This window comes from Stegodyphus dumicola, chromosome 4 (assembly GCF_044657685.1).
Source record: "Stegodyphus dumicola isolate Sdum_Otavi_A_Nest chromosome 4, ASM4465768v1".
Lineage (NCBI taxonomy): Eukaryota > Metazoa > Arthropoda > Arachnida > Araneae > Eresidae > Stegodyphus > Stegodyphus dumicola.
In genome coordinates, this window is record NC_140771.1 from 116,763,869 (window position 1) to 116,779,262 (window position 15,394).

General features: G+C 32.4%; 1 protein-coding gene across 1 annotated transcript in view; it reads left to right on the forward strand.

Moving 5' to 3' along the window:
• The window catches only part of LOC118192017 (uncharacterized), a 41,594-nt gene that overhangs the window by 2,378 nt on the left and 23,822 nt on the right, over nt 1-15,394 (forward strand). The window contains exon 2 of the mRNA XM_035362895.2: nt 4,086-4,217. Within this exon, the coding sequence (XP_035218786.1) occupies nt 4,086-4,217 (132 nt within the window). The remainder of the gene's footprint in view (nt 1-4,085; nt 4,218-15,394) is intronic.

Sequence of the window (15,394 nt, forward strand, 5' to 3'; positions counted from 1 at the left end):
ATATGGGATGGGACACAAATTATCCCACCCTTAATCGGTAAGTCTTTGTCTGATATTCATTCAAATGTATGGCCAAGCATTGTCAGGCTATAAGATCACACCTTGATAGATCAGTTCTAGATGTTTTGCTGTGATTTCTGCTTTTAAAATTGATGTCTGGGAACATTATTTTTTGTGCATGTATTTCTGATATGGTGGCAACAATTCATAGTCTGCATTTCCTTTGTAGTCCCACCATACACAAAGCATTGCTTTTTGTCCCTATTGATGTTACTAAAAAAAAGTTCTTTTGGCTTACTGCATCATCTTTTTCTTGTAACTTTTTTGCTTTGTTATTTCTTTTCAGCACAGAATCACATGCAAGGCTCAAGTTAGCATATTTTACTCTGTTAATGGAATACCCATACATCGTAGTGGCTTATGTACCAAGTCGTCTTCAAATAACTGTGTACTATACTGTGTGGAATATTTTGTATGTCTGATATTTCCTGAACTGTGTAATATGGATTTTCAGTGATAGCTTCTTTTAATATGCCCTTGTTTACTGAGGATGACCATTTAGAGTGGGCATGATCTTCCAGGCAGAAATTTCCATGCTGAAATTTTCTTCATTTTTGATGTCATAAGAACCAGCATATTGCTCATATACAGCACAAATTTTATGAGCAGTCTGACAAGCCCCCTTTTTGTTTTTTCTGAAAGAGCATAACATGTCAGAAATGAACTTGTGAATTCCTTTTTCTTACAAATTATGCCAGAATTATGTAACGTGAACATAAAAATTTGTAAACATTGGCTTTAATCAAGCTCACTGCATATCAGCAGTTACAAAGTAATGAGAAGAAAGCATGCTTTGATTTAAAAAACTGCAGAACTTTTGAGATGACCAAATAGTATCTTTCACTGCTGCAAGAACTTGTTTCATGTTACAGTTTTTGAGGTATTTGTTGTTATTTGCCTTAATCAAATAATCCAAAAACCAAATCTGCATTTACTTCCTTACATTCGGTGCATTTTGTGACAGTGGTACTTGTAATTAGTTGGTTCTCGTACTGAAGTGATGCTACATAGAATGACATTTGTAGTATTCATTGGACTGTTCAGCATAAAACCATGCTTGCTATATTGGTGGTGTATTAGTTTTGCTATTTTTTCAACTGTAGCCTTTTGGGTACTTTCTGATTCAGAAAGGTTCCCCATCAAAAAGGGGGACAGCTCATTAGCAACTTTGAAAATAATCTGCTGGCTCATTGGCAACTTTGGAGAAAAACATTTGTTTGACTAATCTTATGCCAATTTCAACAGTGCATCCATTGCAGTGTATTTTTTTACATTTATTAAGAAAATAAAATGCTTTCCTTTTTCAAGAAATACTTTTGTATTTTTCCCCTCACTATTGTTCTTTGCACTTACATAGTTGTATATTTTCACTAAAAAGGATATCAGGTAACTGAACAAACTTGACATCACTGCCTTCACAGTCCCTCCTAGGGATCGTAATCTACAGCCACACAGACAAAATTGCCTGGATAAGTGGAAAGCTTGTAGAGACATTATGATTTTTTTGGAAGCAAGCAAGATGAAAAATTAGCAAACGCCTTCGCCGGGAATCGAACCGTGGGCCTCTGGAATACGCTCCAAATGTGCAGACCACCACACCACGAAGGCATGCGAAAAAGGTGGGAGAAATACCTTATATACTTTTAAAGGGTGATTGGGGTTTTTAGGGGACCCAATTGCCAAATCCTGGGTGAGGAGAATCATCATCCAACTCCCTTTTTAGTTCGGGTGCCCCTGTAGAGACATTAGGATTTTTTTGGAAGCAAGCAAGATGAAAAATTAGCAAATGCCTTTCCCGGGAATCAAACCGCAGACCCCTGGAATACACGTCCGGTGTGCAGACCACCACACCACGAAGGCATGCGAAGAAGGTGGGCGAAATACCTTATAAGCTGTCTGGAGAAGGAGAGGTTAAGCGCATATCTGGGTTGGCATATATATCTTTTTAACATTGTGTGTTGCCATTGTGAATTACCAGAAAATACTTTTTTTTATTTTTGGTTTGTAATTTTAAGTTACTGCTCGTTGAGCCATATTAATTATTTTCTTTTGATCACAATTCATTTTGTTTTAATGCAAGATTATATTCTTTTTTTATACTTGGGCATGAGGTTTTGATAACTATTTTATTACAATCTGGGTGTCATCAGTTTTGCCAGCTGCAGCCATTGTTAGGTATACCTGTATTTCAGTTATTTTGTTTTAATGTAAAGTTATATTCTTTTTTTTTAATTGAGCAGGATTTTTTATAACCATTTTGTTACAATCTGGGTGTCATCAGTTTTGCCAACTGTACCCTTTGTTAGGTATATTTCAATGATTGTGCCTTTCACTTCACAGTTGCTTTAAAAAAAAAGCAACTGTAAAGTGAAAACTATAAAGTAATCTTTAGAGTAATGTCTGTTGCTGAAGAGAATCGAGTTTCTGAATCACCTGCCTTCCAATTTAGTGTGGCAATTAAATGCAAATAAAGGAGGACTTAATCTCAAATAAAGTAGGAAGTTATTTTAGTAAGGACAGTAAGCAAAAACAGGGAGAGAAGCTGCAACCTTGATATGTCTGTTAAAAGTAACCTAGTGTAGATAATTCTTTACTTTTCCATACCATTTTCTGCATCATAAATATGGAGCTAAACTGTGTGTTTGAAAGTAGAGATAAAGTTATTTACTTCATAAATTTACACTGTTTATATAATATTCATAAATTTATATAACAATAATATACTGATAGTGTAGATTTTGTTCTTAACCAAAGCAAATGTAAGGCCATATATCTAAAATGGTTAATTAGTAAGTTTTTAACATTTATTTTGCCTTTATATGTAATAGATTTTTCCCCCTTTTGGTTGCTTATGTGTTAGGAATCAAGATAAATCATTCATGGAAATTATTTTGAAGTGAATATTGTTAGTTAATTTTTAGAATTTGGCATTTATCTTTACTTACTTAAATTTTAACCATCAATTATCTAAGTAAAATTAAAAATTCTGACTGTTAAAAAAGCTTTTACCTCTTGATATACAAATGAGAACATTTATTTATTTATTTATTTATTTATTTAATTTTATTTTATTCCCAATGGAAGGCAGTCTATAACAGCATTGGTATTATGGCTGTTGTTAATGGATGCCATTTTTGATTGCACATTGAATGTTAACAAAATCTGACTCGGTAATATTAACATTTATATTTAATTCTAGGATGATATATATTTTAACATATATTCATTTATACACAATCACATTGCATGTAGTTACAAGATGAGCATTTTTACAGTTCGCAAGTCCGCATTAGTAAAAATCAAGAAAGTCATATTACAGCCACGATAACATCACGGAGGGAAAGAGAGGTGAGTGCGTGCTTCACCGACGGCAGCCAGGAACCGAGTAACCAGTTCGAATTTTCCTCCAGAGAGGAAGAGGGAGAAAGCTGATAGCGCCCTCTCTCGGGGCAGCAGACAAATAATAATAATAAAGAGTTCTCCACAGTATTACTAAGGCCAGAAGTGGTGGCCATTTTTATTGTGGAGGCACCTAATAGGCAGCCACTATTACCTTCTATGAAGAGACAGACAATTTTGCATCCATGCCTTCTCTGGGATTCAAAACTGAGCCCTTCAGTATCACAGTCAGGCTTCCCTAACCACTATACCATCTGGACGGCTCAAATGAGAACATATGAATACCAAATTTGATATTAGGCAAAGTCAACCTAGCTTGAAGTTGGTTTTATCAAAAATATATAGGCTTTAAAAAAACAGTCCTTTTCCCCTTTAAAAGCATGTAGTTATATAACCAACTTTGCTCTTTAGATTTGATGGGTGGTTTTTTTTTTTTTTTTTTTTTTTTTTTTTTTTTTTTTTTTTTTTTATAATTTGTTGAGGAATTTGTATCTTGAAAATTAAATTTAATTGTCTAATTATTTAATTTTATTCTATACAGTAACTTGCACACAAAGTTTTAATTTTTAAGAATGTGTATGCCACTTTAAAGTCTTTATTGATTTATTTTATGTTTTTTTTTTCAGCCAAATATCTAAGTATGGGACTGGATGAGAAAAGGACCCATTATCAGTGCAAGTCAAAGTATGTGACCCTGAAAGGTATACCAACATGGGCAAAATATTCAGCAAATATTACAAAAACTCAATCTACTTCAGGTATCTGCATCTGTTCTTGCAATTTAAATAACATCATATTAAACTATATGGGCAATTATAAGGAATGTAATTTTTTTAATTGTTGATAATAAGTATATACTGACCAGAAGCACCCATTTTGAGATGAATATTAATAATCAGAATATTGATCTTAAAACTCATTTTACTATGAAATTATTTAGTATTTTCACTGTGTGTATTCATATTCTCATTTTAAAGCAAGTATGGATTATGAATCTCTAGAAATATTTTATTTTAGATAAATTCCCTCTTTTTGTATTGGAGTATAAACTTCAGTGTATTTTATATTAACTTTAAATTTATTTGATTAGTAACTGTAAAACATTTATGTGTCCAAAACATTTTAGGTGCTGAGTTTCAACCTACATTTACCTCATGTGGTTTGTTTACATTCCATGAAATGAGCAAGCTTGTTTTTATCAGCAGCTGAAGATTATTAAAACAGATTAGAGATAAACTGATAAAAATAACACTTGTAAACATTTTCCTAGGATCAAAAGTCGAAAACATGTTGAAAAAAAAATGGGCTAAAGAACATTAATATTAATTACCGCTTCAAATGCAGACCTGTTTGTCCGAAATTTCCGTGTTAACATTTTTTACTAATAGCCAGTAGTGTTATTAATCTCATTGCATATGTGCAGAAGGTATTGACACAACTAATATAAATTTAGAAAAAATCTTGCCGCAAGATTTTTTTACTAATAGTGTATTTATATACTTTTTTTAAGAGTATGAAAATTACTTTGAAAGTTATTTTTCTGGTATTTTTACATATTTCTACAAGAGTTCTTTACTTCCTTAAATATTTCCATTTTGTTTATCCCTTTTTCTTGTCTCTCCATTTTCCCATTATATTGGCATTATTTTCTTTTATAATTGTACTTAAAAAATGCAAGGTATCCAGGAGAGAATTTATGAAAAACAAGGATATATGTATTCAAAATCAATGTGTTCATTGCATTGTAATTTATATAGCTAGAAATAATTACTCAAATGTGTTAGTGTACTTACATGTGAGTCTCATTTGTAGCTTGGGCTGAGTCTGTATGATATTCTATTCCAAACAGTCTGTATGATATTCTATTCCACCAATGATACTCCTTCAAAAGCATCATTTGTTTTCACAGTCTTATTGCCTCCGTAATTCAGGTATACAAATCTGCAAAATTAGGCATAGTCATTTGATGCACTTTCCTTTACAGACCCTCACTAAAAGAAATTGGCACTTTGGTATTATTGCAAACACCTTTTGATTTAGCTGTTTTTTTAAGAAGAAAAAAAATAGTAATTTCAAATCAGAGAAAGCTGTTTATTTTGTATCATACATGTTATTAGATGCATATTTGAACTTTAGTTCAATATTTATCCCCAGAAACAATTTATAAAAGTACTTACAAATGATATCTTCTGCATATAATTATTCCAATCTGCCACAGTCCTACCAGCCATTTCTAACTCTTCCAGACAAAATTTAACACTCGTTAATTATTCAGAGTAGTTTATAAATCTGACTGCTGTAGTAAATAGCAGACGGCTATTCTCAAACTAATTACCGCTTTGAATCCTGACGTAGTCCTTATACATGTTTACATTACATTTTGAAAAAGGTTGTTTTCTAAAATACATCATGAATTGTGAATCTGAAAATTTCCTCCTTTTGGCAAAATATTGTATTCCTTCAAAAATTTTACAGAACTTTCTTCATTTGCAGGGGCCACCAGCGGCCGAGCGGTAAAGACGCTGAACACTGGTAGTTCGATCCGAGGTTCGAATCCCGCGAACAGGCTGGCTGCGTGGGCGTGTTCGTGGTTTTCCCCATGTGTAACGTGTATACGAGCCAGTTTCCCTTAGAAAGACCTCCATGAAGGCATTCCTCCCTTTAGGCAGATAGCCCTTGTATGCTTTGCCATAATTAAGTAATCCAAATCTTCATTTGCAGCCAAATCCCAGAATTGCATATTTCAAAATTCAGCTGAAGATGAAAAATATCATATTTTGCCTTTAGAGCTAGAGAGAACTATCAGGTTCAATGTTCCTTCTAACCTTCTTCGGGAACATACAAGGACCTGACTCGGAACAGAGAGCTTACTAAAGCTATGTTCACTAATTGTGGTAAGTAGACAGGATACAGACGAAGGGTATACAAAACCCTTTATTTTTCTCTATATACAATAACTTCCGTACTTCGGAATACACTGACCCTCCACTCGGGGTCTAACGTAAAAAAGTATAAAAATAAAACTAAACTCTAATTTAACTTAATAAGAACAATACACGTGGAAGATTTGGCCTTATAATAACAGGAAGCGTATGTAGCACAGAGACTGTGAACACTACAATACGTTTAATTTATCAAGAGGATTAAAACCTCTGGCCTGGAAGGCAAATAGCAACTGCGTAACTTCTAAGGTAAGCGGCCTGCTTCGAACTCACTGCTTCCTCTCTCTCTTGCTTGGCAAAAAGCCACAACTTAAGTACTTGGCGTTCGCCAGACAAACTTTGCATAAAAACCTTCACGCTTATAATTCTGGCCGGAAGTAGAAAATAAGAAGTGATAGTAAAGATTTAAAATAAAATAAACGTTAGTAAAACTTAAGATCCTTACAGAACTGCAAGCAAAACAACATGTAAAAAAAATGGCAATGTTGTTTATTCAGACTTATAGTTTTTAATATGGTTACCTGAAGAATGTTATGCACATAGTTGCTATAGTTTGGTGACTTTTACCAAGGTAGTTACGATAATATCAAAGTACCAAGAAATCTACTGAGGTTAAGTCCAACAAGTACCATAGAAAGAATTTTAATGGGCTTATGTCCATTCCACACCAGTGTTCCCAGTAAATAAAATGTTTTTAGATCTTCTTTCTAGCTATGTAAACTGCAATGAATGCATTGATTTCAGATAAAGGTGTCATACTTTCTTACTTCTTTCCTGAACAACTTGTGTAATAGTTTTGTAACATTTAGCAAATGCTAATTCAATAATTGTCAAGGTATTGATGTGATTTAGTTATGTGCAAACAATCCACATTTAATATCAAAATAAAATGGGTAAACTGTAAGCAAACCTTGTAAATATTATCTAATCCACAGCTTGGTTTTAACTGATGCTATCTGTTTGCAGTGGCAATAAATAATTCGGGCTCTACTCTTATATGCGCCCTAATATCACCAAATGTGGCGATATGTGTTCTGTGCTGATTTTTGGCATGATTGCATGTTGTATGGCAATGCTGCTGACAGTGAAAAATTTTTTACTGGAGTGGTTTAATTGCTTGTTGGTTCGTGTTGTGCGTGTTTTGAAATGGTTTATGTTGCAATGATAGATGGGGTGGCAAGATTTCGGTCACGTATTTTAGATTATGTGGAAAGTAAATTTAGTATTAAAAGGTACGATGTTGGAGTTGTTAACGAGTCTTTTGTTCACCGGTGTGTTTATGAGGATTGAAGTGTATTTTTGGAATTTCTGTGTGACTTTTAAAACGGAGTCCAGAATGTGGAGCTGCTATGAGAACTCGGGCAAAGAAGGGTGTTTCTGCTAGTTCTTGTGCCACATACTTTTATGTGGCTGTCGGCGGAGTTTAAGATTTGGATTGTGTTTTTCGTGTAGCATGGTAACTTTGGAGGAAGTTTTTATCATTAGTTTCAAAATTTTGAATCTCAGAAGACGTGTGTATTGTGGTACTTTTGTTTTGAATCTCGGAAGACGTGGGTATTGTGGCACTTTTGTTCAGAGACGTTATGTGACTGGCGAAATTTTATTCAAGAATGTATTGTGGTAAGTGCATTTTATTTTACTGCTTTTATTTTGTAGAATGTTATGTTCATTGTTTTTTTTACTATGAATTTCTGTTGTTATTGTTGTTTTTTGAATTGTTTGTAATTTAGTTTAGTTTATATGGTTGATTTGTGTGTAATGCCTAGATTGTGCAATTTGTAGATATTTTTTTTTTTTTAAGTTAAAATAGAATGCTGTGTACATGGTATTCTTTGAAATTTATTGTTATTATGTAATTTATTGAAGTGAGGTGTGCGTAGTTAATAGATTCCTTCGCTGCCTTAAATGTGCAATTCGTAGATTTTTTAGTTAAAACATATCATTATGTACATGGATTCTTGTCAAATATTTTTGGTTGGAAACTTTACGTTTTTGCTATGTAAATTTTGTGGTACTACTCCATTTTGAGGACCGTAAAAAAATTGCAGCGAAAATGTATGCGTAAAAGCGCCAAATCTAGCAAACGCGCTCATTTAACAGTGCGCCAAATCTAGAGCACGCGCTGATTTCAGATTGCGTAAGTTTATATAGTTCTATATTTCTTAAGGCACCATTGAAATACTAATTTAATTTTTAAACCCTTTTTTGATATCCTATGGATTTAACAATTTGGAAATTGTCCATGATGAAAAGTCTGCAACAGAATTTTGGGTAAAGTGAAGAGTCACCTGCTGCTTGACGCGTTTTTAAGAATTGCACATGCTCGGTATCCATGTACACATCGATCTATTTTCACTAAAAAAAATTCAATTCCCAGAACTGCACAAAAATGGTGCTATGCCCACCCTTTATCTATGTACACATCGAGCTATTTCCACTTAAAAAGTAAAAGAAAATTGACAAAAATCCAATTGTTTTTACCCTTGTAAAAAGTGGCAAACAAATAAGTGGGCAATTCTGCACTTTACCAAGAATTTTTTCAAAGAAAAGGCATGATTCATTATAGAAAATTATGTTTTGAACAACCAACGAGATGAAATTATGCTTTAGTGATAACTCAGTAGTGAAATAGCAGTGCAGGCATCCATTCAGTTATGTTTAGCAATTTTTATATAAGTTATATTAATGATCTGAAATAGTTATTTACTCTTATGCTTCCATTCAGTCATGTTTAGCCTTTTTTATATAAATTATAATAATAAAAAAATATTATATGAAATTAACCTTTCATCTAAATTAAAACATCAATCTTATTACTATTATACTTCCTTTCTTGCATTAGGGTTGCCATGATTATTTTTGACAGCACTAGCATCAACAATAGTTCGACGATTTTTTACAGCCCCTCAAAACCGAATAGTGATTTTTTTTGTTTTTGTCTCAGATTTTTAGCATAAATTGAGTCTTCAAAATGTGGTTTTTGCATGTGCGAAAACCGCATTTTTGGAGACATTTTAGGCTTAAAATTAGAAAGGTAGACAAAAAAATTAGGTAGTAATATGGCGGCGCGCGAGAAACTTGCGGACTTGAGCAAGGTTCGTACGGTCCTTAAGAGTCCTTAAAAGTCCTTAGATTTTTTTTAATCGATTTTTGGTCCTTAAAAGTCTTTAATTTTGGCCAAAATCAGCAGAAGATCCTTAATTTTAATCATCTGAAATTTCTGTCTGTTTTTACGACTGTCATTTTGAGTGTGAATTAGCATTTTGAGGAATATTTTTGGCGATTCACTGCCGTATATATGATTATCTCTTGAATGAGTTCATGAGTTATAATTTGTTTCTATTTCTGATATAAATGATAGGATACTCGAGTTTCTAAGCAAGAAGTGAAACATAAGCCTTTTGAAATTCATTTTTTCTAGTAAAGAGCTCTTAAACAACTTTTCGCTTTTGGGGATGTCAATTGTTTTATTAAACGGTTGTAAATTTCGCGACTTTTCAACATTTTGGTGATTTTAAGATTAGTTTCTATAGAAACATTTTAATTCCAAGATCTGAGAATTTTTTGGCGATTTTTTTAAAAACATCGTAACATTAATAAATTTCATTAAAATGATGGTAATATATTGAAATTATATTTAAAAAATAACATTGAAATAAGACATTTTTGTTTTTTGCTGTAATATTATAAAGTTTCATTTTGGCAACTTATTATACAATATTTTAAATCTGGAAAATAAACAAGGTATAATGCCATAAAGCACAATATACGAAACAGGTCTTAGCAAAAGTAAAATTAGCTATGTAATTAATTAAAAATGTCTTGTTTTTAATTTTTTTATAGTAAGAGTTTTTTCTATGTAATTGTCTCAGAATATTCAAAATTCTCAGAATGTGCATCAGTTTTCTCTATAAAATTAATTTTATACTTTTTCCCTCCCATTCTTTTCCCAAAATATTTCTGGCTTTTTGCTGTTACAGAATTGGTAGGGATAATTTTTCTTTAGGATTTTAGACATTGCAGCTTGGAAAGTTTAGAAGGATTTGAAGGCGAGATTTATAGACCCACGATTCTAGAAGATTCAAGAAATATATAACAAAATGAAAAATGTTTCCATGGTATCAACACGTAATGGATATATTTTACAGAAGGTTTGCAATTAATTTCTTAATTTTTGGAGAACATCTGGAAGAACAATGAAAACATAATACAGTCAAAACTTGTTAATACGGACTCGTCGGGACTTCGGCGATTCCAGATTATCAATTTTTCCGGATTATAGATCATCAGTTTAAATCTGGTAAGATGGCATGCAGAAATTATAAAATTAAAATTATGAAACCATAATTTATAAAATAAAGAACAATTATGATCTAAAGGGTATCAAAATTTACAAAAAAAAAAGCTTAATATTTATTTGTTTACTTTATTAAACGTTTCTTTCAATGTAAGTTGTTTAAGTTGCTTCGTTTTATGTGATAAAACTTTCTCTTTAATTCTATAAACAGACATAATTTCTTGTTCAGTTACAAAATTCCGCTGTTCAAATCCTATAATTGCTGTGTCGAGAATACCGACTAATTTGTCAATCGAAATTTTTTCGTTTTTAATAACCTCTGTGTCACTTTCTTCACTATCGGAAGCGAATTATAATGATAAGGAATTTGATTTAAATCGTAGGTACTTACGTATTATCTCAACCAGGTTGGCGCGATTTGTAAGTTTGAGTAAAAAATATGAATAGAAAGAAAATGTACATTTATTAATTACAGATAATTTTAATACACAGTTTTTTATATTATTTTGTTTTTAAATATAAAATAGCAATTAAACCCTTCCGGTTTCGAATTTGAATAATTTGCAGAATTATTTTTTCGGCTGAAATCTTTTGGCTATTGCTTTTAGCACTGATTAAAATCCGTCTTCGCCATTAACAGCTTGAGCTTGGCACCATATAAATTCGATAAGGTATGAGTCAAGATGATGACGGGCTGTTCCTCTCTGTTTTTTGTTGTGCCATTTTTCTGAGCCCCACATGCGCTCTACATGTTGTGTGTGAACGCCCGTGATGGGATCCACAAAGTTATATTTATGATTAACAGTTCCATGCAGAAATCCAGCATTTTCGACCTCACTTGTATTGTATCCTTTCCAGCAATCCAAATAAATGATGCTTCCTTCCTTGATATTTTCGCAAATTTTTCCACAATAAGTCCTTCACCGCCTATTTGCTTTCTTTCTTTTTCATCCATTTCAAGGGCACATATCTCCTGCATGTAATTATTCCAATCTATAACAGTAATCTATAAAACTACGTATAACACATAGGGTTATCGTAAGTAGGGTCGCCAAATTTAGCGATTTATGCGAATTTTGGCCTGGTTGCGTTAATACGTAAGTACCAAATCATATCAAAGACGAAGTACATCGAGATGAAATACTACATTTAGTAAGGAATTATAAGCCAAATAAAATAAAAACATCTGCCCTGAAGATAAGGATAGTGCTGACAGATGAACTTCCAATTCATTGCGCGCAGCGGCATTCCCCCCCCCCCATCCGCAGAGCAGCGTGAAATTGATAAACAGATTTCGGAATGGTTAGAGAAACAAAGGATATGCCTTTATCCATTTTTTGCAGCAATTCCACTTTTCGTTTGATGGACTTCGAAACATACTTTCGCTTTGTAGATCCTTTACATATTAGTAAATATATATCGGAAATTCTATTCGACATAATCGAAAGTTCAAGCTTACTTTTATAAATTGCTCTAACAGTCTGCAAAAAATAAGCCGGATCCAATTCAAAGATTAAGGAACAACGCAATCTGAAACATTAACTGAATTAGATAATTTTAGCTTAGCTTATACCGTCTGTTATACATTAAACACACATGCGCACACGCATATTCGCAGCCGTAAGTGTCTTACGCGCATGGGTAAATGCCTATGCGCATGCGTCGTCAGCTTTGAGGTCCGGATTATAGATCATTCCAGATTATGGGTGTCCGAATTAACGACTTTTGACTGTATTTAAATGTTTTACTTCTGATACTAGAATCTTAACATATTTATCTTCTCTTTATTTTCTCTAGTTTTCACTAGACAGAAGCATGGAAAATATCAAAAATGCTTCTGATTTTATCACATGGGCAGGCATTATAGAAAGGGATTTTTTTATTAATAAAGAAATTGAAAACTTACAATTTAAAAGATTCATCTAACATTTCTTAATGCATCATACACTAGACATTTTCCCACCTGATGCAATCTGTGTGGATCCTAAATTCTGTTGCCTAGTGCCTTTCTAAATTCTGCTTCCAATGCCTGCTATAAATCCTAAACGTTTTGCCATTTCTAGATTTTGTTGTTCGGTGTGTGACTAAATTCTAGAAATTCTGCCACATCATCTCTAACCGGCCTTTACTATATATATATTTCATATTGCTTCCGAATGTTCATATTACTAAAGAAATAAAATTAGCTGCTTTTTCTGTACATTCTAAATGCATTTAGTGTTTTTTAGAATAACGGAAATCCTTAATTAAATCCAAAAATTCTAAAAGGAAAAGTGTTGAAGAAAGAAACTGAATACATAAAGGAAATTATTCTTCAAAGATATGTGCAGTTATTATTATGTAAATTACCCAATTGTTTATGATTTCAACCTTTATTATAATTCCCCATTTATATTTCCTCATACGATAGAGTTATTGAGCCAGATTAAATTTAAATTAAATTTTATAATCTTTGACCACTAGTCCACATTATTAGTTTGAATTTGACTGTTCTTGTTTAATTATGTCACCGTGAGATGTAATTGATTTTGTAAGCATCAGAACATGGCTTTATGTTTTAAGCTCTTTTTAAATAAAAGGCTTATTTAAACCTTTTTCTAATATTGTTGTAGTTAATTTCAGACATAGTGATAATATGCTTCACGCCTGTCGGGAGTTTTGGACTATTTAACTTTTACCAGATCAATTAAACCTTCATAGGTACATTGTGGAGAGGTTGACAAGTTAGGAGATAAAGGCGCAGAAACTAGCGACAGCATTGATTTGCGTATTGAGACAAATCTCTAATTGTTAGAACAGATGCTTAAAGAGAAGGAAATCTATATAAACTAGCCAAAATGTCTGGGAAGGCTTCAAATTAAAATGATGGATAAATATTTTGTTGACTGTTGTTGTTACAAAACATAAATGTTCTGTAGCTTTTAATGCGTAATTATCTTAATATCGTTTAAGAATCTGTGTATACATATACTTTAATTACATATACTTTACTTTGTGAAATTTTATTAGATTTTAATTTAAATAGGGCTTTTTTAACAAATACTGTTAAAAAATAAAATTTAATAGTGGTCATGTAAATCCATAATGGTTATCAAACTACCTAATTTAATTATTTATATCTAACTGCTTACCCTTAAAAATTATCTCTTCATATTAAAGCAAGTTATTGCCTTTCATTAATACTCACTGTGGTCGCAAGATAAATTATAAAAATGTAAAAATTCAAGTAACACATATTCTATGCATGTACTTAGACTAAAATAATACAAAACAACTTATCACCTCTGGTGCTTTAATTGCTTATTGGAACCTTAAAGTACGTATATTAACTGGGTTACAACCTCTGGAACTGTACACGAAGCTACGACACTAACTGCATGAAACAGAACCTGACTAACTTTCAACACTTGCCAACCTTGCCTACATCAGGCCTTTCAGGTTCGTTCTAATCAGCAGATCTTTCTCTAGACAAGCAGCAGCGGTGGCAACATTCAGTCTTTTGGTTATGAATCATACTGATTATGATCTTCTCATTTTAACCTATGAAGTTTGACATAAAATCTACCTGCTATTTACTAAACCTCTAGACTGACCAAGTATGTGACAAAATGAGACATAAGAAAAATCAACATAAAGCTAACTTTTAGTAAAACGTAAATGTCACTTATCTTCTTTCAAATATGACCAACAATTATAAGTGTAAAATATTTAATGCTACTTGATAAATTGCATAAAGTTTATTTTATTCTCAAACTTATTAACAATTATGTTAATTAATTCATGTTTAGAAATAATGCGTACTACTTAGGGATCTATTTTATTTTTGGGATGGTATTGCAAAAGGGAAATCTAGGCATAGATAATATCGTCCAATTAAATTCAGTTCGCATTTGCTCATAGGTCCTTAATTGTTTTCATTAACGGTCCTTAAAAGTACTTAATTTCCGTATGCAGAAATGTGTACGTACCCTGCTGAGGGCGCATATAAGAGTAGTTCCATAATTCGTAGCTGGTTGCTGGAATTCAGATTCCAGTTTCCTTAAAATAAATTTCGGTACTTTTCCATTTTGCCGGTGCAAGCGATAATGTCGCCAAAAATGGTACAACCGATACCAAACGAAATATCCTCGCTGGTAATCATTTATGCCTCATTTTCAAAACAAGTCACAGCCATTTCTTATCATATTGACTGTTTTTTTCAATACTGGTATACAATTACATATAATTTTTACCCAGATAGTTCAATTTTATACGCTTATGCCATTTGCGGTAATTAAGTCAATTAGAATGCAATCACACCACTCATCTGAAGGCGAAAATATAGAAAAGGCAAAGTTAATGGTTAAATTCATCCATTCTAATGAGAATGCACTAGCGAAGTAAAAGCACTGCGGTTTTACATAATTTTGGAGTAAGCTATTCGTACGAATTGAAATAATTCTTGCATTTAAACTTGTATTCCAAATTAAGATTTAACTTGAAATTAATGTAGATCATTACTGAGAGAATTAGATTTTTGTAGCGTAGTTTACGGAAGATGAGATCACTTGGGGTCACGTGATAAGAAACTGCGAATCAGGGTGTTGTACCATAAAATCATAGTAAATTCTTAAATTAATGTCTTTTTACAAAATTTTAAGCGATATTACAATGTTCATACCTTCAAAATAAAAATTTCTTAGAACTAACATTTGTT